Source organism: Eriocheir sinensis, unplaced genomic scaffold (genome assembly GCF_024679095.1).
Source record: "Eriocheir sinensis breed Jianghai 21 unplaced genomic scaffold, ASM2467909v1 Scaffold446, whole genome shotgun sequence".
In the NCBI taxonomy this organism is placed as follows: Eukaryota; Metazoa; Arthropoda; class Malacostraca; order Decapoda; family Varunidae; genus Eriocheir; species Eriocheir sinensis.
In genome coordinates, this window is record NW_026111772.1 from 252,272 (window position 1) to 275,787 (window position 23,516).

A 23,516-nucleotide genomic window follows, 5' to 3' on the forward strand; every position below is an offset into this window, starting at 1 on the left:
TAGCGTGAAGAGTTTGGAGTGATCAACGTTGCTGAGCTTGTTCAGGTACTTAAAGACTTGTATCATGTCTCCCCGCAGGCGTCTCTTTTCCAACGTGAAGAGGTTGAGTCGCTCGAGTCGCTCTTCATAGGGCTTCGTCCTCAGTGATGGTATCATCTTCGTGGCGCGGCGCTGTACTCTCTCAAGTAATTCAATGTCTTTCCTGTAATTAGGAGACCAGAATTGCACGGCGTATTCCAGGTGGGGCCTTACCAGCGAATTGTACAAGGATAACATAACTCCCGGCGTCTTGTATTCGAAGTTCCTCGATATGAACCCAAGCATTGTATTGGCTTTCTTACAGGCGGACTTGCAGTGTTTTATTTGTTTCAAGTCACTGCTGATGGTGACCCCGAGGTCTCTTTCCTCTTGCACAACATGTAGTGGTTCGCCACCCATGTGGTATGTGTGGTTGCTGTTTCTGGATCCGATATGCATTACTTTACATTTGGCAGTGTTGAAGGACATCTGCCATTTTTCTGACCACCGAGTGATCTGGTTCAGGTCTCTCTGGATAATTTCGCAGTCTGCCGTTGTGAGGGCCTTCCCACCCACCTTTGTGTCGTCGGCAAATTTTGAAAGATTGGATTTCAATCCAATCCAAGGAGGAGGAGGAGGAGGAGGAGGAAGGAAGGAAGGAAGGAGAGAGTGAAAGAGAAGGAGAGGAAGAAAAGGAGGAGGAGGAGGAGGAGGAGGAGGAGAAGAAGGAGAAGTATAAAGAAAGGAAAGAGAAGGAAAATGAGAAAGAAAGAAAATAGAGAAGAAGGAGGAAAGAAAAGAGGAGGAAGAGGAGGAGAAAGAAAAAGAGGAAAGGAAAGAGAAGGAAAAGGAGGAAGAGGAAGAGAAAAAGGAGGAGAGGGAAAGAAGAGGAGGAAAAAGAGGAAGAGGAAAAGGAGGAGGAGGAGGAGGAAGAAGACAAGTAATGGTCAAATCCAGGCATTGTTAAAAAATTTTAAACAGCTTTCAACATGTCTTCTATGTTTTACTCTCTCTCTCTCAGTCAAGGAGAGAAAATTGTATTACAGGTTAAAGAAAGAGCAAAGCACGCCCGAAAACATTAGACTTTATCATGATGCCAGGCGACGAGTAAAAAGATCAGTATGTCAGGCAAAGCGTAGATATAAAGAAAATATTGCAGCCAACTGTAAAAATAATCCGAAATCCTTCTTCAGTTATATAAACAACGGAAAGGCGATCAGAAGTGGCATTGGACCTTTAACAAACAGCGACGGTGCACTAGTGACTGACAGCCAAAACATTGCAAACCTCTTTAACAATTAATTTTCAACGGTTTTTAATACTAACAGTCTTCCTCCCACTACCACCTACACCAGCACTAATGTTAATCTTGAGCATGCATTGCCTAATTTTGAAATAACAACTGATAAAGTCCTAAAAGTTCTCCAATCACTTAAAACAAATAAAAGTCCCGGACCCGACAAAGTATATCCTATACTACTTAAAGAAACAAAGAGCGAAATACTCTCTTCCCTCACAACCGTATTCAATATGTCCTTGCGACAAGGCATCGTCCCTTCGGATTGGAAAAAGGCTAACATGACACCGATTTTTGAGAAAGGAGACAAAAAAATACCAGGTAATTACAGACCCATTAGTCTAACATCAGTTGTAGGTAAGCTACTTGAGAGCATAATTAGAGACAAAATTGTGAGTTACCTTGAAAGCCACTCATTAATTGGTGATTCACAACATGGCTTCCGTAACAAAAGATCCTGCCGATCAAACCTATTGACCTTTTATAACGACCTCTTCTCAGTTTATGACGTAACCAAATCATTGGACGTAGTCTATCTTGATTTCCAGAAAGCGTTTGATAAAGTCCCACATCATAAATTACTTTATAAATGAAAGCAAATAGGTATTGACGGTCAAGTAAACCAATGGATCGCGAATTGGTTGAGCAACAGACAACAAAAAGTGGTGATTGACGGATTTAACTCAAAGTGGGCACCGGTCACTAGTGGCGTCCCTCAGGGCTCGGTTTTTGGCCCAGTGCTCTTCATTATTTACATCAACGATGTGGATGTTGGACTCAATAATCGTATTAGTAAATTTGCGGACGACACAAAGATTGGTAACTCGGTTCTCACTGACGAAAACAGGCAAAGCCTCCAAGAGGATTTGCACAAAATTTCAGCTTGGTCGGATAGATGGGAGATGTCCTTTAACGTAGACAAGTGCCAGGTCCTTCAAGTTGGAACAAGAAATAAGAAGTTCGATTACGAAATGGGCGGCGTTAAACTCACAAGCGTTCAATGCGTTAAGGACTTGGGGGTCAAAATCGCGTCAAACCTCAAATTCTCACATCAATGCATCGATGCAGCAAATAAAGCGAACAGAATGTTGGGCTTCATTAAAAGAAACTTTTTATTCAGGAATATAAAGATGTAATACTTCCGCTCTACAATAGTTTAGTCAGACCCCACTTGGAATATGCGGTACAATTTTGGTCTCCCCACCATGCAAAGGACATTTCTAAATTAGGTGTTCAGCGTCGGGCAACAAAAATTATTCCTTCCTTGCGCAACAAATCCTAAGAAGAAAGGCTTTCCACCCTTAGCATGTTCCCTCTTGAGAAACGTCGCCTCCGAGGAAAACTGATCGAATGTTTTATAATACTTAATGGTTTCACGAATGTAGACAGAACAAAATTGTTTATGATCGATGACACTGCGAACGAGGAACAATGGCATAAAACTCAAATGTAGACAAGTAAATTCAGACTGCACCAAATTTTTCTTCACCAACGTTGTAGTGCGAGAAAGCAATAAGCTCCCAGCTTCAGTGGTCCAGTGTAACACGATTGACTCCTTTAAAAACAAGCTCGACCGTCATTTCCTTGAACTTAATATTATCTAGAGTAGAAATACAACGTTTTGAAGCCATCTGAATAGTGTAGAATCACTTAGGCTTAAGGACAGGCTACCTATAGTCGGTCTAAATTAGCTTGGCCAATTTGCACCAAGAGGCCCCTCCCCATCAAATTCTGGTTTCATAGATTGTATTGAGAATATTTGTCTGTGGCTGTTGCGCTGAGCATACATACGTAGCCTACCCGTCGCGCCAAGCCCCAGATACATATCTTATTCCTCAATACAATGATTCCTACCTGTATTTTTTATGTGATTATATTTGGTATGCCTATGTGAATGAGCCATGTAGGAAATAATGACGTAAAGTGTGCATTACTTTATAAATAACCTGCCATCATCGCCTTCAGTGCTCGTTTTGCAGGGCCCGTTCTCCCTTGAAAACTTGCAGTATTATGATTGTACTTTGTTTCTTAAGTGATGTCGTTGATTGTTTAAGTAGAGTGTCGTTATTCAATTAAGTTTCGAATATTTTTTAATCATGAAAGAAGCTAGATTATTTCAATCATGTATATTTGGTACGTGTCTTTGATACAATCTATGATGTCATCAACAGCCAATCAGGTGAAAGGGGGGCGGAGCTTAGCCAAAATGGGGGAGGGGCTTCTCGGTGCAAATTGGCCAAGCTAATTTGGACCGACTAATTTATAGTCTGGACCATGGGTTCTGTGTGGTCCGATTTTCTATGTAAATCTATCTATGTAAATCTCTCTCTCTCTCTCTCTCTCTCTCTCTCTCTCTCTCTCAGTTCTTTCTTACAGTCAATATTTCTACTTTACCTTTTTCCTCCTTCATATATTTTCCTCTTTTCCATCTGACTCCTTCAGTCGCTTCCTTCTTCAATTCCTTTTACTCCTTTTTTCTGCCAATTAGTTAGTTTCCGCTCACTCTCTTCCTCTCCCTATAGCTATCAATCTATCTATCTATCTATCTATGTATCTTATTCTCTCACTCTCTCTTTCACCTTCCAGAGATCTAAGTCACCAGCGTCTCGCCAGGCTCCATCGACATGCATTCCTGGGCCTCCGAAGTCTGCTCAGTCTGTAAGTATTGCTGCAACACTCTCACTGGGGTGTTGCGAGTGTGTGTTGTGTGTGTTTGTGTTGCTCTGTTCTTGTTTTTGTTAGTGTTGGTGTTGATGGTTGAGTCTGTTATTTTGGCTTGAGAAAAAAGAAAGCGTTTGTGTGTGTGTGTGTGTGTGTGTGTGTGTTTGTATTTGTGTGTACGAGTTTATTATCTGTTTTTCTTGGTGTGTGTGGGTTTTGATCAGGAGAAAAGCGTATCATGTTAGTATAATGATGTGTTTCTTTAATAGCCCTATGACTCTGTGTGTGTGTGTGTGTGTGTGTGTGTGTGTGTGTTTTATAGTAAAGGAAACAGCTTAAGGGCAAAAATACATCGACCGCTCAGCATTGCTTCTATAAAAGCAAAAAGAAAATACCCAAAAGAGGGATCAATTTTGAGTGGCGAGGTGCGTTGACACTCCAATTTTGAGAGTTCAAGTCGTGGGCAGGAGTAAGTACAGAGGAAGGAAGGCTGTTCCACAGTTTACCAGTGAAAGGGATGAAAGAATGAAGTTGCTGGTTAGCTTTCACATAAGAGTGTTGGATAGCATAGGAATGAGTAAGAGTAGAAGGTCGTGTGCAGCGAGGCCGCGGAAGGGCATGCATATAGCAAGTTCAGCAAAAGATAGAAAGAGATGCAACACTGCGGCGGAATTTAAAAGATAAAAAAAACTGTCAGTAAGAGGAGTAGAATTGATGAAACAAAGAGCCTCAAACGCCACTTTGTTCAGTAGGGCTGTGTGTGTGGAGCCCCCAACACATGAGATGCATACTCCACACGAGGGCGGACAAGGACAGTCTCTGGGAGGGGGAAAATGTAGTGGAGACGATACAGAACGCCCAATCGAGGAAGTTGATTTAGCAAGAGAGGAGATAAGATTCTGTGTGTGTGTGTGTGTGTGTGTGTGTGTGTGTGTGTGTGTGTGTGTGTGTGTGTGTGTGTTATAAGTCGCCAGATTCAAGCTAATCGTAATAATAAAGAATCGGAGCACTACAGCGAAGCACCACTCAATACGTAAAGAAGCTCTACAGAATCACGCTCTAACGACGTTTTAGGGATCAATGCGAAGCCCCGAGGAGACCAGCTTACGTGTTATTAATCTCTCTCTCTCTCTCTCTCTCTCTCTCTCTCTCTCTCTCTCTGTTTATCATTCTCTTCCCCTTTTCCTCTCCATTGTCTGCCTCTCCTGACTCTCCTTTTCTTCCCTCTTCCTTCTTGCATTGCTGTTCATTATCTTCTCCCTCTTTATGCCACTTTTTTATTCTTTATTCACTTATTCTCTTTCTCTTTTCTACTTTCTATCTCTATGTTTTTTTCTTTTTACATCAGAGGACACGGCTCAAGGGCAATAAAAAAGTATAAAAAAGTCCGCTTCTCGCCGCTCATATAAAAGATAAAAGTAAAGAGTAGCCAAAAGAGAGGTCAATTCCGGGTGGAGAGGTGTCTTGATACGCTCTTCTTGAAAGAGGTCAAGTCATAGGCAGGAGGAAATATAGACGAAGGAAGGCTGTTCCAGAGTTTACCAGTGAAGGGGATGAAAGAATAGAGGTACTGGTTAACTCTTGCATAAGGGGTTTGGACAGTATAGGGATGAGAATGAGTAGAAAGTCGTGTGCAGCGGGGCCGCAGGAGGGGGGGAGGCATACAGTTAGCAAGTTCAGAAGAGCAGTCAGCATGAAAATATCGATAGCAGATAGAAAGAGAGGCAACATGGCGGCGGAAATTAAGAGGTTGGAGACTATCAGTAAGAGGAGGAGAACTGATGAGACGAAGAGCCTTAGACTCCACTCTGCCTAGGAGAGCTGTGTGAGTGGAGCCCCCCACACGTAAGATGCATACTCCATACGAGGGCGGACAAGGCCCCTATAAATGGAAAGCATCTGTGCGGGGGAGAAGAACTGGCGGAGACGGTACAGAACGCACAGCCTCGAGGAAGCTGATTAAGTAAGAGAAGAGATATGAAGTTTCCAGTTGAGATTTTGAGTTAAGGATAGACCGAGGATGTGTAGTGTTGAAGGAGGTGATAGCTGAGTGTTGTCGAAGAATAGAGGATTGATATCTGGAAGATTGTGTCGAGTGGATAGGTGGATAAACTGTTTTTTGAGGCGTTGAAGGACACCAGGTTCTTCTTGCCCCAATCGGAAATAATAGTAAGGTCTGAGGCTAAGCGTTCTGCAGCCTCAAGCCTGGAATCGTTTAGTTCCTGTTGAGTGGGCCTTCTATTAAAAGAAGTTGAGTAATGCAGATTGGAGTCATTGGCATAGGAATGGATAGGACAGTTCGTTTTGGAAAGAAGATCATTAATGAACAACAGAAATAGTGGGAGATATGATAGAGCACTGCGGGACACCACTGTTGACAGGTTTAGGGGAAGAACAGTGACCGTCTACCACAGCAGAAATAGAACCGTCAGAAAGGAAACTGGAGATAAAGGTACAGAGAGAAGGATAGAAACCGCAGGAGGGTAGTTTGGGAAGTAAAGATTTGTGCCAGACCCTATCAAAGGCTTTTGATATGTCCAGCGCAATAGCAAAGGTTTCACCGAAACGGCTAAGAGAGGATGACCAAGAGTCAGTTAGAAAGGCAAGGCGATCACCAGTAGAACGTCCCTTGCGGAACCCATACTGGCGATCAGATAGAAGGTCAGAAGTGGAAAGGTGCTTTTGAATCTTCCGGTTAAGGATTGATTCAAAAGCTTTAGATAGACAAGAAAGTAAAGCAATAGGACGGTAGATTGAGGGATTGGAACGGTCACCCTTCTTAGGCACAGGCTGTATGAAGGCATACTTCCAGCAGGAAGGAAAGGTAGATGTTGACAGGCAGAGGCGAAAGAGTTTGACCAGGCAGGGTGTCAGCACGGAAGCACAGTTTTTAAGGACAATAGGAGGCACTCCATCAGGTCCATAAGCCTTCTGAGAATTGAGGCAAGAGAGGACATAGAAAACATAATTCTTAAGAATCTGAATAACAGTCATAAAGGAGTCAGAGGGTGGATGAGTAGGAAGAATATGCCCAAAATCGTCCAGAGTGGAGTTTTTAAAGGAAGTTTGAGAGAAGAGTTCAGCTTTAGAGATAGATGAGACGGCAGTGTTGCCGTCAGGACTAAGGAGAGGAGGGAAAGATGTGAAGTTGGAGATATTTTTGGCTAGATGTCAGAAGTCCCCGGAAGAATTAGAAAAAGCATGGTTTTGGCATTTTTTTTATTGATGAAGGAGTTTTTGGTAAGTCGGAGAATATATTTTGCACGATTCCGGGCAGAAATGTAAAGATCATAGTTAGCAGGAGTGAGAAGGCTCTGGTACCTTGTGTGAGCTGGCTCTCTATCTTTGACAGCACTAGAACGAGCGTGATTAAACCAGGGCTATTTAGCATGAGGAGTAGAGAAAGTGCGTGGAATGTATGCCTCCATTCCAGAGACAATCACCTCTGTGATGCGCTGGGCACACACAGAGGGATCTCGCTCCTGGAAGCAGTAATCATGCCACGGGAAATCGGAAAAGTACATCCTCAGGTCGTCCCACCGAGCTGAAGCAAAATGCCAAAAGCATTGCCTCTTCGGTGGGTCCAGAGGGTGTACAGGAGCGATAAACAATAAAGAAATAAAGTTGTGATCGGAGGAGCCCAACGGAGAGAACAGTTTGATAGAGTAAGCAGAAGGGTTAGAGGTAAGGAAGAGGTCTAGTATGTTGGGCCGGTCTCCAAGACGGTCGGGAATACGTGTAGGGTGCTGAACCAACTGCTCTAGGTCATTGAGGAGAGCAAAATTGTAGGCTTGTTCACCAGGCTGGTCAGTGAAAGAGGATGAAAGCCAAAGTTGGTGGTGAACATTGAAATATCCTAGGATGGAGATTTCAGCGAAGGGAGAGTGAGTCAAGATGTGCTCCACTTTAGAGTTCATGTAGTCAAAGAGTTTTACATAGTTAGTAGAGTTAGGTGGGAGATAAACAGCACAGATGTATTTAGTAATAGAATGACAATGAAGTCTTAGCCAGATGGTGGAAAATTCTGAAGAGTCAAGGTTGTGGGCACGAGAGCAAGTGATGTCGTTGCGCACGTAGGCGCAACATCCAGCTTTGGATTGAAATTTAGGATAAAGATAGTAGGAGGGAACAGAGTAGAGATTGATGTCAGTAGCCTCAGAAACCTGTGTTTCTGTGAGGAAGAGAAGGTGAGGTTTAGAGTAGGAGAGATGATGTTCCACAGAATGGAAATTAGAACTAAGACCACGAATGTTGCAGAAATTAATAAGAAAGAGGTTCGAGGAGTTATCAAGACACTTTCAGGTCGGCAGCCAGAAGAGGAGTCCTCCCTGGGGAAGGACTCCTCATTATCTTTCTCCTTTTTTTAATCTCTCTTTCTCTCTTTCTCTCTATCTCTCACTATCTATATATCTATCTATCTATATCAATCTCTCTGTCATCTCTCCCCAGAAACGCGTCCAACAACAGGCTTCAGAGGCTGAGCAGCGGCTCCCTCAGCGGATTATCCACTCTGCTGTCCTTGTGAGTATTTCCGACGTATGTATGAGGGACGGTAGGGAAGATTGAGGCTAGTATGGAGAGGAAAAGAGAGGTAAGGAGAAGAAGGGGGAGGAAAGGACGGGAGGGAAGGAAGGAGGGCGGCAGGAGGGAGGCTTGCATGGAGAGGAAAACAATACGAGATATGAGGAGGTAATGGAGTAGACTGATAGGTAAGGAGAGAGAGGAGGGGAGGAGAGAGGGAGGGAAGGGAAGGAGGTATGGGAGGAAGGAAGGAGAGGGAGGGGGAGATGGAAGTCGGTATGAAGAGGGAAAGAATACGAGATGGGGATGATATGGAGGAGATGGATAGGTAAGGGAAGGGAGAAAGGGAGGAAGGGAAGGTAAAGATGGGATGGAGAGAGAAAAAATACGAGATGGGGATAGACAAGAAGGACAGGAGGAAGGGAGGGAAGGATGCAGAGAGAGAGAGAGAAGGAGAGCCGGGTGGGAGGGGGATATGGAGACGACAGAATACGAGATAGGTAGATTAGGTCGACAGGTAAATAGATAGGTAGGTACAAAGGTAGGCAACAAGGGACACAAATAAAAAAGCTAGATGTAATGTAAGGAGGAAGGAGAGAGAGGTGGGGGGGAGGCCAGGTGGGTCAGTGAAATGCGAGAGAGAGAGAGAGAGAGAGAGAGAGAGAGAGAGAGAGAGAGAGAGAGAGAGAGAGAGAGAAGAGAAGAGAAGAGAGAAGAAGAGAAGAGAAGAAAAGAGAGAGAGAGAGAGAGAGAGAGAGAGAGAGAGAGAGAGAGAGAGAGAGAGAGAGAGAGAGAGAGAGAGAGAGAGAGAGAGAAAAGAAAAGAAAAGAAAAGAAAAGAAAAGAAAAGAGAAGAGAAGAGAAGAGAAGAGAAGAGAAGGAGAGAGAGAGAGAGAGAGAGAGAGAGAGAGAGAGAGAGAGAGAGAGAGAGAGAGAGAGAGAGAGAGAGAGAGAGAGAGAGAGAGAGAGAGAGAGAGAGAGAGAGAGAGAGAGAGAGAGAGAGAGAGAGAGAGAGAGAGAGAGATTTGTGGTTAAGCAACGTAACGTGTTTTCTATCCAAAGGATTCTCTCTCTCTCTCTCTCTCTCTCTCTCTCTCTCTCTCTCTCTCTCTCTGTCTCTGTCTCTCTCAAGTATGCCAAAAGCAATTTATTCATCAAATCCTCCTCCTCCTCCTCCTCCTCCTCAAGTGGACCCGACAACTTGTCCCCTCGTTTTTTTTTTTTTTTTTTTTTTTACCGCAAAGGAGACAGTTAAAGGGCACAAAAAAGCAAACATAAATAAATAAAAGCCTGCTACTCACTGCTCCTAAAATAATCCAAAGAGGTGGCTGAAAGATAGGCAGTTTCGGGAGGAGAGGTGTCCTGATACCCTCCTCTTGAAAAGTTCAAGTCGTAGGCAGGAGGAAATACAGATGAAGGAAGATTGTTCCAGAGTTTACCAGCGTGAGGGATGAAAGAGGAAGATGCTGGTTAACTCTTGCATAAAGGGGTTTGGACAGTATAGGGATGAGCATGAGTAGAAAGTCGAGTGCAGCAGGGCCGCGGGAGGGGAGGCATGCAGTTAGCAAGTTCAGAAGAGCAGTCAGCGTGGAAATATCGATAGAAGATAGAAAGAGAGGCAACATTGCGGCGGAATTTAAGAGGTAGAAGACTATCAGTATGAGGAGGAGAGCTGATGAGACGAAGAGCCTTAGCCTCCACCCTGTCCAGAAGAGCTGTGTGAGTGGAGCCCCCCAACACATGAGATGCATACTCCATACGAGGGCGGACAAGGCCCCTGTATATGGACAGCATCTGTGCAGGGGAGAAGAACTGGCGGAGACGGTACAGAACGCCCAGCCTCGAGGAAGCTGATTTAGTAAGAGATGAGATATGAAGTTTCCAGTTAAGATTTTGAGTTAAGGATAGACCAAGGATGTTTAGCGTTGAGGAAGGTGATTGCTGGGTGTTGTCAAAGAATAGGGGATAGTTGTTTGGAAGATTGTGTCGAGTGGATAGGTGGAGAAACTGTGTTTTAGAGGCGTTGAAGGACACCAGGTTCTTCTTGCCCCAATCGGAAATAATAGAAAGGCCTGAGGCTAAGCGTTCTGCAGCCTCCAGCCTTGAGTCGTTAAGTTCCTGAAGGGTGGGTCTTCTATTAAAAGAAGTTGAATAATGCAGAGTGGAATCATCGGCGTAGGAATGGATAGGACAGTTCGTTTTGGAAAGAAGATCATCAATGAACAACAGAAAAGAGTGGGAGATAGGACAGAACCCTGTGGGACACCACTGTTAATAGATTTAGGAAGAACAGTGTCCGTCTACCACGGCAGAAATAGAACGGTTTGAAAGGAAACTGGAGATAAAGGTACAGATAGAAGGATAGAAACCGTAGGAGGGTAGTTTAGAAAGCAAAGATTTGTGCCAGACCCTATCAAAAGCTTTTGATATGTCCAGCGCAATAGCAAAAGTTTCACCGAAACGGCTAAGAGAGGATGACCAAGAGTCAGTTAAGAAGGCTAGATCACCAGTAGAACGCCCCTTGCGGAACCCATACTGGCGATCAGATAGAAGGTCAGAAGTGGAAAGGTGCTTTTGAATCTTTCGGTTAAGGATTGATTCAAAAGCTTTAGATAGACAAGAAAGTAAAGCAATAGGACGGTAGTTTGAGGGATTGGAGCGGTCACCCTTCTTAGGTACAGGTTGTATGAAAGCATACTTCCAGCAAGAAGGAAAGGTAGATGTTGACAGGCAGAGGCGAAAGAGTTTGACCAGGCAGGGTGACAGCACGGAGGCACAGTTTTTAAGGACAATAGGAGGCATTCCATCAGGTCCATAAGCCTTCTGAGGATTGAGGCCAGAGAGGGCATAGAAAACATCATTTTGAAGAATCTTTATAACAGGCATAAAGGAGTCAGAGGGGTGATGAGTAGGAGGAATATGCCCAGAATCGTCCAGAGTGGAGTTTTAGAAAAGTTTGAGAGAAGAGTTCAGCCTTAGAGATAGATGAGACGGCAGTGTTGCTGTCAGGACTGAGGAGTGGAGGGAAAGATGAAGAAGTGAAGTTGGAGGAGATGTTTTTGGCTAGATGCCAGAAGTCACGGGAAGAGTTAGAGAAAGCAAGGTTTTGACATTTTCTATTAATGAAAGAAGTTTTGGTTAGTCGGAGAATAGATTTGGCACGATTTCGGGCAGAAATGTAAAGTTCATAATTAGCATTAGTTTGAAGGCTCTGGTACCTTTTGTGAGCTACCTCTCTATCATTGACAGCACGAGAACAAGCGTGATTAAACCAAGGCTTTTTAGCGTGAGGAGTAGAGAAAGAACGAGGAATGTATGCCTCCATTCCAGAGACAATCACCTCTGTGATGCGCTGAGCACACACAGAGGGGTCTCTATCCTGGAAGCAATAATCATTCCACGGGAAATCGGAAAAGTACATCCTCAGGTCGTCCCACTGAGCTGAAGCAAAATGCCAGAAGCATCGCCTCTTCGGTGGGTCCAGAGGGTGTACAGGAGCGATAGGACAGGATGCAGAAATAAGATTGTGATCGGAGGAGCCCAACCGAGAGAACAGTTTGACAGAATAAGCAGAAGGGTTTGAGGTAAGGAAGAGGTCTAGAATGTTGGGCCGATCTCCAAGACGGTCAGGAATACGTGTAGGGTGCTGAATCAGCTGCTCTAGATCGTTTAAGATTGCAAAATTGTAGGCTTGTTCACCAGGCTGGTCAGTGAAAGAGGATGAAAGCCAAAGTTGGTGGTGAATATTGAAATCTCCTAGAGGTGAGATTTCAGCGTAGGGAGAGTGGGTCCAGATGTGCTTCACTTTAGAGCTCAATTAGTCAAAGAATTTTACATAATTAGTTAGGTGAGAGATAGACAGATCAGATGTATTTAGTAATAGAATGACAATGAAGGGTTAGTCAGATGGTGGAAAATTCTGAAGAGCACGAGAGCAAGTGATGTCGTTGCGCACGTAGGCGCAACAACCAGCTTTGGATTGAAATTTAGGATAGAGACAGTAGGAAGGAACAGAGTAGAGATTGCTGTCAGTAGCCTCAGAAACCTGTGTTTCGGTAAGGAAGAGAAGGTGAGGTTTAGAGGAGGAGAGATGATGTTCCACAGAATGAAAATTAGAGCGAAGACCGCGAATGTTGCAGAAATTGAGAAGAAAGAGGTTCGAGGAGTTATCAAGACACCTCTCGGGTCGGCAGATAGAAGGGGAGTCCTCCCTGGGGGAATTTGTGGTCCCCCCCCCCAGGCGGGGACTCCGAGGCTTGGTGTATGTATGCCATTTTGAAATTTTAATTTTGGGAAAAGGTGTATATGTTGTGTGAATGTAGTGTGGTGTGGATAAAGAGAGGATCTGTCTTTAGAGAGCATGCTGAACTACTCTCCGGTGTTGGTGAGACAATAGGGAAACGGTTAGTGAGGACATGGGAAGGGTCTTTGGAGGGCTTCAGCTCCCTTCTCACCTCCCATATATACCTCACCGGGAGTGGCTTGCGCCCGTTCGGTAGGTGTCTTCCTACCTACTCCAGCCAGAACAGAACAGCAAATACTTCAGCCACTTACTAGCATATTTAACCGGTCACTACAACAAAACAAGGTACATGAAGACTGGAAAATAACGAATGTAATACCGATTTAAAAAGAAAAGGAGATAAGAGCGTTGCCCTAAACTACAGGCCCATTAGTTTAACATCAGTAGCAGGCAAAATTCTCGAAAGGATCGTTAGTGACAAACTTGTCAGTTTTTTCGAGGACAATAATATATTATTGGATGCCCAGCACGGTTTCAGAAATAAGCATTCCTGCTTAACGAGACTACTAGACTTCTTCCAAGGTATATATGAAAACTGGAATAATCACATCCCAAGAGATGTCATATACCTGGACTTCCAAAAAACCTTTGACAAGGTACCACATGAGCGACTTTTAAAAGAAACAAGTCAGAGGGTATGCGTGGATAAGAGATTGGAAAAGAGATATGGTCCCCCCTGGGGGGGGGACCATAAATTCCCCCAGGGAGGACTGATAACTCCTCGAACCTTCTCCTTATCAATTTCTGCAACATTCGTGGTCTTCGTTCTAATTTTCATTCTGTGGAACACCATCTCTCCTCTAAACCTCATCTTCTCTTTCTCACCGAAACACAAGTTTCTGAGGCTACTGGCAGCAACCTCTACGCTGTTCCCTCCTACTATCTCTATCCTAAATTTAAATCCAAAGCTGGATGTTGCGCCTACGTGCGCAACGACATCACTTGCTCTCGTGCCCACGACCTTGACTCTTTTGAATTTTCGACCATCTGGCTAAGATTTCATTGTCATTCTATTTTTTTTTTTTTACACCTAGGGAGACAGCTCAAGGGCGCAAAGAAAAAAAATATAAAAAAGCCCGCTACTCACTGCTCCTGAACAGAGGTTAATGGAGTGTCCAAAATCAGAGGTCAATCTCGGGAGGAGAGGTGTCCTGATACCCTCTTCTTGAAAGAGTTCAAGTCGTAGGCAGGAGGAAATACAGATGAAGGAAGATTGTTCCAGAGTTTACCAGCGTGAGGGATGAAAGAGTGAAGATGCTGGTTAACTCTTGCATAAGAGGTTTGGACAGTATAGGGATGAGCATGAGTAGAAAGTCGTGTGCAGCGGGCCGCAGGAGGAGGGAGGCAGTTAGCAAGTTCAGAAGAGCAGTGAGCATGAAAATGTCGATAGAAGATAGAAAGAGAGGCAACATGGCGGCGGAATTTGAGAGGTAGAAGACTATCAGTATGAGGAGGAGAGCTGATGAGACGAAGAGCCTTTGATTCCACTCTGTCAAGGAGAGCTGTGTGGGTGGACCTCCCCACACATGAGATGCATACTCCATACGAGGGCGGACAAGGCCCCTGTAAATGGACAGCAACTGTGCGGAGGAGAAGAACTGGCGGAGACGGTACAGAACGCTTAGCCTTGAAGAAGCTGATTTAGTAAGAGATGAGATATGAAGTTTCCAGTTGAGATTTTGAGTTAGGATAGACCGAGGATGTTTAGTGTTGAGGAAGGTGATAGATGAGTGTTGTCAAAGAATAGGGGATAGTTGTTTGGAAGATTGTGTCGAGTTGATAGGTGAAGAAACTGTGTTTTTGAGGCGTTGAAGGACACCAGGTTCCTCTTGCCCCAATCGGAAATAATAGTAAGGGCTGCGGCTAAGCGTTCTGTTGCCTCCAGCCTTGAATCGTGAAGTTCCTGTAGGGTGGGTCTTCTATTAAAAGAAGTTGAGTAATACATTTGTGCTGTTTATCTCTCACCTAACTCTACTAACTACTTGTGTAAAATTCTTTGACTATTTGAATTCTAAAGTGGAGCACATCTTGACTCACTCTCCCTTCGCTGAAATCTCCATCAGCTTTGGCTTTCATCCTCTTTCACTGACCAGCCTGGTGAACAAGTCTACAACTTTGCTCTCCTCATCGACCTAGAGCAGTTGGTTCAGCACCCTACACGTATTCCCGACTGTCTTGGAGACAGGGCCAACATTCTAGACCTCTTCCTTACCTCTAATCCTTCTGCTTACTCTGTCAAACTGTTCTCTCCGTTGGGCTCCTCCGATTATGACCTTATTTCTGTTTCCTGTCGTATCGCTCCTGTACATCCCCTGGACCCACCGAAGAGGCGATGCTTCTAGCATTTTGCTTCAGCTCGGTGGGACGACCTGAAGATGTACTCCGATTTCACGTGGAATGATTACTGCTTCCAGGAGAGAGACCCCTCTGTGTGTGCTCAGCGCATCTCAGAGGTGATTGTCTCTGGAATGGAGGCACACATTCCACGTTTTTTCTCTACTCCTCATGCTAAAAAGCCTTGGTTTAATCATGCTTGTTCTCGTGCTATTAAAGATAGAGAGGCGGCTCACAAAAGGTTCCAGAGCCTTCGAACTCCTGCTAACTATGACCTTTACATTTCTGCCCGGAATCGTGCCAAATCTATTCTCCGACCTACCAAAACTTCTTTTATCAATAGAAAATGTCAACACCTTGCTTCTTCTAATTCTTCCCGTGACTTCTGGCATCTAACCAAAAATATCTCCTCCAATTTTACTTCTTCCTCTTTCCCTCCTCTCCTTAACCCTGACGGCAGCACTGCCGTCTCATCTGTCTCTAAGTCTGAACTCTTCGCTCAAACTTTCTGTAAGAACTCCACCCTGGACGATTCTGGGCATATTCCTCCTACTCATCCCCCCTCTGACTCCTTTATGCCTGTTATTAAGATTCTTCCAAATGATGCTTTCTATGCCCTCTCTGGCCTCAACTATCAGAAGGCTTATGGACCTGATGGAGTGCCTCCTATTGTCCTTTAAAACTTTCCGGCCGTTCTATCTCTGCGGTGGTAGACGGTCACTGTCTTTCCCCTAAACCTATCAACAGTGGTGTTCCACAGGGCTCTGTCCTATCACCCACTCTCTTCCTGTTATTCATCCATGATCTTCTTTACATAACAAACTGTCCTGTCCACTCATACGCCGACGACTCCACTCTGCATTATTCAACTTCTTTCAATAGAAGACCATCACAACAGGAAGTACACGACTCCAGACTGGAGGCTGCAGAACGATTAACCTCAGACCTTGCTATCATTTCCGATTGGGGCAGAAGGAACCTTGTGTCCTTCAATGCCTCAAAAACTCAATTTCTCCACCTATCAACTCGACACAATCTTCCAAACACCTATCCCCTATTCTTCGAAAACACTCAGCTATCACCATCTTCAACACTAAACATCATCGGTCTATCCTTAACTCAAAATCTCAACTCGAAACTTCACATCTCATCTCTCGCTAAATCAGCTTCCTCGAGGTTGGGCGTTCTGTATCGTCTCCACCAGTTCTTCTCCCCCGCGCAGTTGCTATCCATATACAGGGGCCTTGTCCGCCCTCGTATGGATTATGCATCTCACTTGTGGGGGGGCTCCACTCACACAGGTCTTCTGGATACAGTGGAGTTTAAGTCTCTTCGTCTCATCAGCTCTCCTCCTCCTACTGATAATCTTCTACCTCTTAAATTCCGTCGCGATGTTGCCTCTCTTTCTATCTTCTATCGATATTTCCACGCTGACTGCTCTTCTGAACTTGCTAAGTGCATGCCTCCCCTCCTCCCGCGGCCCCGGTGCACACGACTTTCTACTCATGCTCATCCCTATACTGTCCAAACCCCAGAGCTGGGCGCGTTACTGGATATCGGGTAGTCCGGTACCGCTCCTCCGCACCTCGAAACACATATAGTCCGTACCTGTACTTCCGCGCCTAAAATTTTTTCACTCGTTCCGGTACCGCACCTCCGCACCTCCGGTACCGTACCCAAAACTATTAAAGCGCGCCTGAAAAATCTAGTCCGTACCTTAAAAAAAAGAAATACAAGGCAATACTGCAGCAGCATTATTATTATCATTATTATTATTATTATTATTACCATTATTTTTGTTATCATTATTGTCATTTTAACGCATAGAATCTCCACCACCTGAAGTAAAGTAACTACTTTTACACTCATCATAATTATCATACCTCAGCACTTCCTTTAAGACGGACGACAAACGGTATATTTTGAACCGGGCCGTAAATCTGAATGAGTGACGTCACTCAAGTGGCGGGAAAACATGCCCTGCAGCACAGACCGCGTAAACGACCGGAAGTATTACTGCAGAGCGCGGACTGTTTGTCGTTTTCATTTTTTTTATCCTTGAAAACCTCAAGTGCGGAGGTACGGACTTAAAATACTGCCGTTCCGCACCTGTTACTTCCGCACTTTTGAAAAACTTTCCGCACTTCGGACCTCCGCACCTCGTTTAAAGGTCCGCAGGTCCGGAGGAGCGGAGGTGCGGACAGAGGTACGGAAGTGCCCAGCTCTGCCAAACCCCTTATGCAAGAGTTAACCAGCATCTTCACTCTTTCATCCCTCACGCTGGTAAACTCTGGAACAATCTTCCTTCATCTGTATTTCCTCCTGCCTACGACTTGAACTCTTTCAAGAGAAGGGTATCACGACACCTCTCCTCCCGAAATTAACCTCTCTTTCGGCCACCTCTTTTGATTCCTTTTTTAGGAGCAGCGAGCAGCGGGCTTTTTTTTATTATTGTTTCCTTTTTTTTGTGCCCTTGAGCTGTCTACTTTGTTGTAAAAAAAAGAGAAATGAAAACAACTAGTGCTACTAAACGGCCAGGCTTCTGCGTGGGAGTACCGCAAGGATCAGTGCTGGAACCCATTCTCTTTATCTTATACATAAACGATTTAGAAACAGGATTAAAATCCACCTTATCAAAGTTTGCTGACGACACGAAAGTGGGAGGAAGGGCCCTCACGACCGCCAATTGCGAAGCCATCCAAAGGGACTGATCAGATCATCCAGTGGTCAGAAAAGTGGCAAATGTCATTCAATGTGGACAAATGTAAAATCATGCACTCTGGATCCAAAAACAGTATTCATACGTACAGCATGCATAGGAAACCACTGCAGGTCGTGCAGGAAGAATTGGATCTTGGAGTCACCATCAGCATTGACCTGAAATATACAAAGCACTGTAAAAAAACATATAACAAAGCCAATACCATGCTCGTGTTCATAGCAAGCAACTTTGAGTAAAAGACGCCGGAAGTAATGTTATCCTTGTATAACTCGATGGTAAGACCTCACCTCGAATATGCGGCACCGTTCTGGTCACCTAGCCACAGGAAGGATATCGAAATATTAGAGCGAGTTCAGTTACGTGCTTCGAAAATGATTCCACCCTTGAGAACTCAGCCGTATGAAGAACGATTCAAGCGACTCAACCTCTTCACACTGAAAAAAAGACGCTTACCAAGTGATATCATACATGTGTTCAAGTTCGTTTAAAAAGTTTAGTAACATCGACCACTCCATGTTTTTTGAGCTACAAACTAACTTCAGAACCAGAAACAATGGTCTACATATTCAAGCAGGAGTTTCTTTTCAAACCGAGTCATCCGCCATTGTAATAATCTTCCCTCAGAAGTAGTAAATGTAAATGCCATCAACTCCTTTAAGAATCGAATCGACAGCCATTTCATTGCGACAAGAGTAAATTGAATACCGAGGTGCTTTCATCTGCTCTGCGGCACCAAGCGACTGTCGAGCAGATTCAGTCACCAGAGCGGGTAACCTCGTGATGAGCCCATGGGTTTTCTGTTGCCTGCAATCCCATGATTCCATGTTTCCATGTGTCCTCCTCCTCACAACCCTCTCCTCGGCAGGGACCTTCGAGACAACCAGCTGTCCGTGGTGGAGCCCTCTTCTCCTCCCTCTCCTCCCTCCAACAGCTGTAAGTCCCTCCACAGGTATTCTCTCTCCACAAGTAAACTCTCTGTCTCTGTCTCTGTCTTTCTGTCTCTGTCTCTGTCTCGATCTCTGTCTTTGTCTCTCTGAACAGAATGTTGGGCTTCATTAAAAGAAACTTTTTGTTCAAAAATAAAGATGTAATACTTCCGCTCTACAATAGTTTAGTCAGACCCCACTTGGAATATGCGGTGCAGTTCTGGTCACCCCACCATGCAAAGGACATTGCTAAATTAGAAGGTGTTCAGCGTCGGGCAACAAAAATGATCCCTTCCTTGCGCAACAAATCTTACGAAGAAAGGCTTTCCGCCCTTAACATGTTCTCTCTTGAGGAACGTCGCCTCCGAGGAAGACTAATCGAATGTTTTAAAATACTTAATGGTTTCACGAATGTAGACAGATCAAAATTGTTTATGATCGATGACACTTTGCGAATGAGGAACAATGGCATAAACCTCAAATGTAGACAAGTAAATTCAGACTGCACCAAATTTTTTTTCACCAACGTTGTAGTGCGAGAATGGAATAAGCTCCCACCTTCAGTGGTCCAGTGTAACACGATTGACTCTTTTAAAAACAAGCTCGACCGTCACTTCCTAGAACTTAATATCAACTAGAATTGAAATGCAACGTTTTGGAGCTTTCTGATTAATGTAGAATCACTTAGGTTTAAGGACAGACCACCTAGTCTGGACCATGGGGTCTGTGTGGTCTGATTTTCTATGTAAATCTATGTAAATCTCTCTCTCTCTCTCTCTCTCTCTCCTCCCTCTCTCTCTCATCTCTCTCTCATCTCTCCTCTCCTCTCTCTCTCTCTCTCTCTCTCTCTCTATCTATCTCTCTCTCTCTCTCTCTCTCTCTCTCTCTCTCTCTCTCTTCACAGTATTTCTTTTCCACTTTTTATTCTTTTTACCTCCGTTAACTGTTGCTGTGGTTGCTCTTCTTTATTTTGCTTCTCCCTGTTCGTAGTTTTCCTTTATTTCCTGTCTTGTGTATCAGAATGTGTCACTGGTTATTACTTTTCCTTTTCTCTCGCTCTTCGTGTTCTTATCAGTAGTGTCTAGTTTGTATTCCTCATTATCTTTCTTCTTGTATTCTTTCTTTTCTTCTGTCTTCTATTTTCCTCTCTTTCTTTTTCTTCTTTATCTTTATCAGTATTATTTGTCTATATCTCGATCTATCTATATATTCTTTCTTCATATCCGCTCTTCTTTTTCTTCTTTCTTTGTTTTCCTACTTTCTTTTCCTTTCTTTCTTTATTTTTTTATCTCTGTATCTATCCATATATTTCTCTATGTATCTATCTTCGTAACTGAGGTGTGCAATTGGTCTCTTGCTTTCATTATTCATTTTGTTTATTCATATATTTATTTAGTCGTTTATTATATACTTACCATCCTTATCAGAACTATATCAGAAGCATCTTTTTTTATCATAACCGTCTAAATCAAAACCATATTAGAAGTACACAAGAACGTAAGGTGTCTGCAAGAGGCCTGTAGGTCTATGCAAGGCAGCTCCTGTGAACCTAACCCCACCTAACATCACTATTCATGAATTTATGTAATCTTTTTTAACGTGTCTATCGTATTGGCACTCACAATATGACTGCCAAGCCTGTTCCATTCATCCATCACTCTGTAAACCAATTCTTGCCTATGTCCTTGCTGAATCTGAATGTATGTATCAAACTTAAACCCATTACTACGTGTCCTACCTGACTCTCTTATCCTCAGAACCTTATTAATATAATCCTTATTAATGCTCTTCATCCATTTATATAACTTGATCAAGTCTCCTCACACCCTTTGCCCTTCTAGAGAATGCAAGTTTATTATTTTTTTTCATGTTCATCAGCAAAGGTTTCGTTCCTCTCTAAAATATCTACTTTCACACACTGCCAAAATACTTCTCCCGTCTGTTATCTTCTGGCGTTTTGTCATGCTTGAAATTAAGCTGAAACAAAATCGCTGCCTCTTTTTCCTCTTCCTAGTCTGCCGGGTGTAGTTAACTTAATTTCCCCCTCTCCGCCAATTATCTTATTTTTATTTCTCTCCCCCTTTCTCATGCCTTCAGTAACACGTAAAGCACTTCATATTCTTTCTTTCTTTCCTTCTTTCTTCCTTTTTCTTTCTTTGTCTTTTTTTTCCTTCTTATTTTCTTTCTTTCTCTTTCTTTTTTTCCTCTTTTTCTCTCCTCCTTTTACTTTCTGTCTCCTTTTTCTTTCATTCTCTCTCTTCATTTTTCTTTCTATCTTTCTTCCCTTTTCTTTCTTACTTTTTTCTTTCATTCATTTATTTTCCCCTTTTCCTTCTTTCTTCCTCCCTTTCTTCCTTTTCTTTCTTTCTTTTTTCTTCTCTTTTTATCTTTGTCTCTTCCTTTCTTTCTTTAATCTTTCTTTTGCTTCTGTCTTTCTTTCTCTTCTCTTCCTCTTCCTTTTTTTTTCTCTTCCATTCTCTCTTTCTTTCTCTTTCTTCCTTTTCTTTTCTCTTTTTTTCTTTCCTTTTTCCTTTTTCTTTTTTTGTCCCTCTATCTATCTCTTTATTTCTTTATCTATCTAACTATCTATGTATGTCTATCTATCTGCCTCACACACAGCAATACACACTCTCATCTGCGTCTCACCTCTTCCCTTTGTAGCTCGTTCACCTCCTTTGCAAATCTTTTTCCGCCTTCTTTCTCTGTAATATCACAAGCACTTTCCTTTGTAACTCTTTCATCTCGCTTGTAAATCCTCTTCTTCATTCTTTCACTGTATTTTTATGTTATAATATACACATTACATTCTCTCTCTCTCTCTCTCTCTCTCTCTCTCTCTCTCTCTCTCTCTCTCTCTCTCTCTCTCTCTCTCTCTCTCTCTCTCTCTCTCTCTCTCTCTCTCTCTCTCTCTCTCTCTCTCTCTCTCTCTCTCTCTCTCTCTCTCTCTCTCTCTCTCTCTCTCTCTCTCTCTCTCTCTCTCTCTCTCTCTCTCTCTCTTGTAATGTGTATATTATAACATAATGTGAATGTGTGAATGTATGTCGTATCGCCATGGCCCAGTGGCGCCAGGACGTTCCACACAGACGCTACGTTGTGCTTAGGAGGTGCTCCTTGCCGTGGGAACGGTGTTGATTCAGTAACTTTTGTTAGCCTTTTTGTTAGCTGTTTTTTTGTGTGTATTTTTGATTAAGGCGCGAACTGTTATCTCACGTCAGGTCCGGTCTACCGTTGCCTGCTTTCTCCAGTTGATAGAAGTCGTGAGACAACACAATAGCCTTTTAGTTAAGTGATGTGTGCAATGTGTTGGCCGAGCGGTAGCCGTTATAAGTTCACTTTGAGTTCACTTAATTTACTCTTTCTCTCATGTATTAAAACAGTTGTGTCTTTTTAACTATATTCACAGTCTTATAACAGTGTGGAGGAGTCACGCACAAGAGTCACGCACACCCCTGAGCAGTACTCTGCTCTCGCCCGCCGCCCGCTATGTTCTCCCGGCTTCTCTTGGTACAGGAGCGGCCAGCGGGTAGCATGCTTGCTGAATCAACACCGTTCCCACGGCAAGGAGCACCTCCTAAGCACAACGTAGCGTCTGTGTGTAACGTCCTGGCGCCACTGGGCAATGGCGATACGACATACATTCACACATTCACATTATATTATAATATACACATTACATCGCTCGGTCACGGAAAAAGTCGCGACCTCGCGGCTCACCCGACCTTTAAAATCAGTGTACCTACCCATGTTACAGTCGCGCAATGTGAACTAGCTAAACGAGGGCCTATTATGGTTGTACTAAAAAATATATATACAAGTCAGGGCCCGCTTAACGGTACAACATCGGGAAATGCCAATGACAATAAAAATAATCATGGAAGTAGCAATAAATGGGCAAAGTACATACATGGCGAGGTAAACAGGACTAGATTCGTGGACGTGGAAGCTCAGCACTATTCCGAGAAAACAAATTAATAGCTCGAACAGTGATTTACAAGATACATCCTAGAAAAAATAAATTGACTAAATTGTCATTAGGATACATGGTAATGGAGCTATTTGGAATAGTACAAAAAAAAGGAAAAATCCTTGAAGAAGATTTGATACAAAATGAATCTTCGAGTCACAATGCGTACGAACTCAGCGCGGTGGGGCAACTCTTGCCTGAAGATGGTTGTACAAAGTCAGAGCCCGCTTAACAAGGCAGAACAGGGGGATGACAATGATGATAAAAAGAACCACCGGCAAGATCAGTGATGGGTAATGTACATATGGGGCAAGGTAAACCGATAGAGAGTCATGGACAGCTGACTCCAATTCCGAGAAATTTGAAAAGGTTAGCTCGGAAAGGATATTTGTTACATACTTCATCCTAGAAAAGTTGAGATTCACTAAACTGTCAATAGGATAGATTGGGATGGCATTTGTGGCTGCAAATCCATGATGGAGCTTCTCCGGAAAGGTCGTCAAATTGACAGAACGTAGGGAACAAGCCACCCGTACCGCCAGGTGACCTGCAACCTCTCTATAAGTTGAACCTTCAGGACAGACCACTGTCACAAACACTGGTAGTGTGAAAAAGAAGTAGTAAAATCCGGAGAATCTCCTGTGGAAAAGTGATTTAGGGACGAAGTGATGATAGAGACAACTCTCTAGAGCTTTAGAAGCATCTGACTGGGTTAGCACCACTAACTCCTGATACTCCGTTTTTCAGGTCTACAGCACTATAAAAGAAAAT

General features: G+C 43.6%; 1 protein-coding gene across 1 annotated transcript in view; it reads left to right on the forward strand.

Annotated features, from left to right (window-relative positions):
• Positions 1 to 23,516, forward strand: part of LOC126992332 (G-protein coupled receptor GRL101-like) — a 72,482-nt gene that overhangs the window by 44,257 nt on the left and 4,709 nt on the right. Inside the window, exons 4-6 of the mRNA XM_050851017.1 lie at positions 3,902 to 3,973; positions 8,426 to 8,497; positions 18,721 to 18,804. Coding sequence (XP_050706974.1) covers positions 3,902 to 3,973; positions 8,426 to 8,497; positions 18,721 to 18,804 — 228 coding nt within the window. The remainder of the gene's footprint in view (positions 1 to 3,901; positions 3,974 to 8,425; positions 8,498 to 18,720; positions 18,805 to 23,516) is intronic.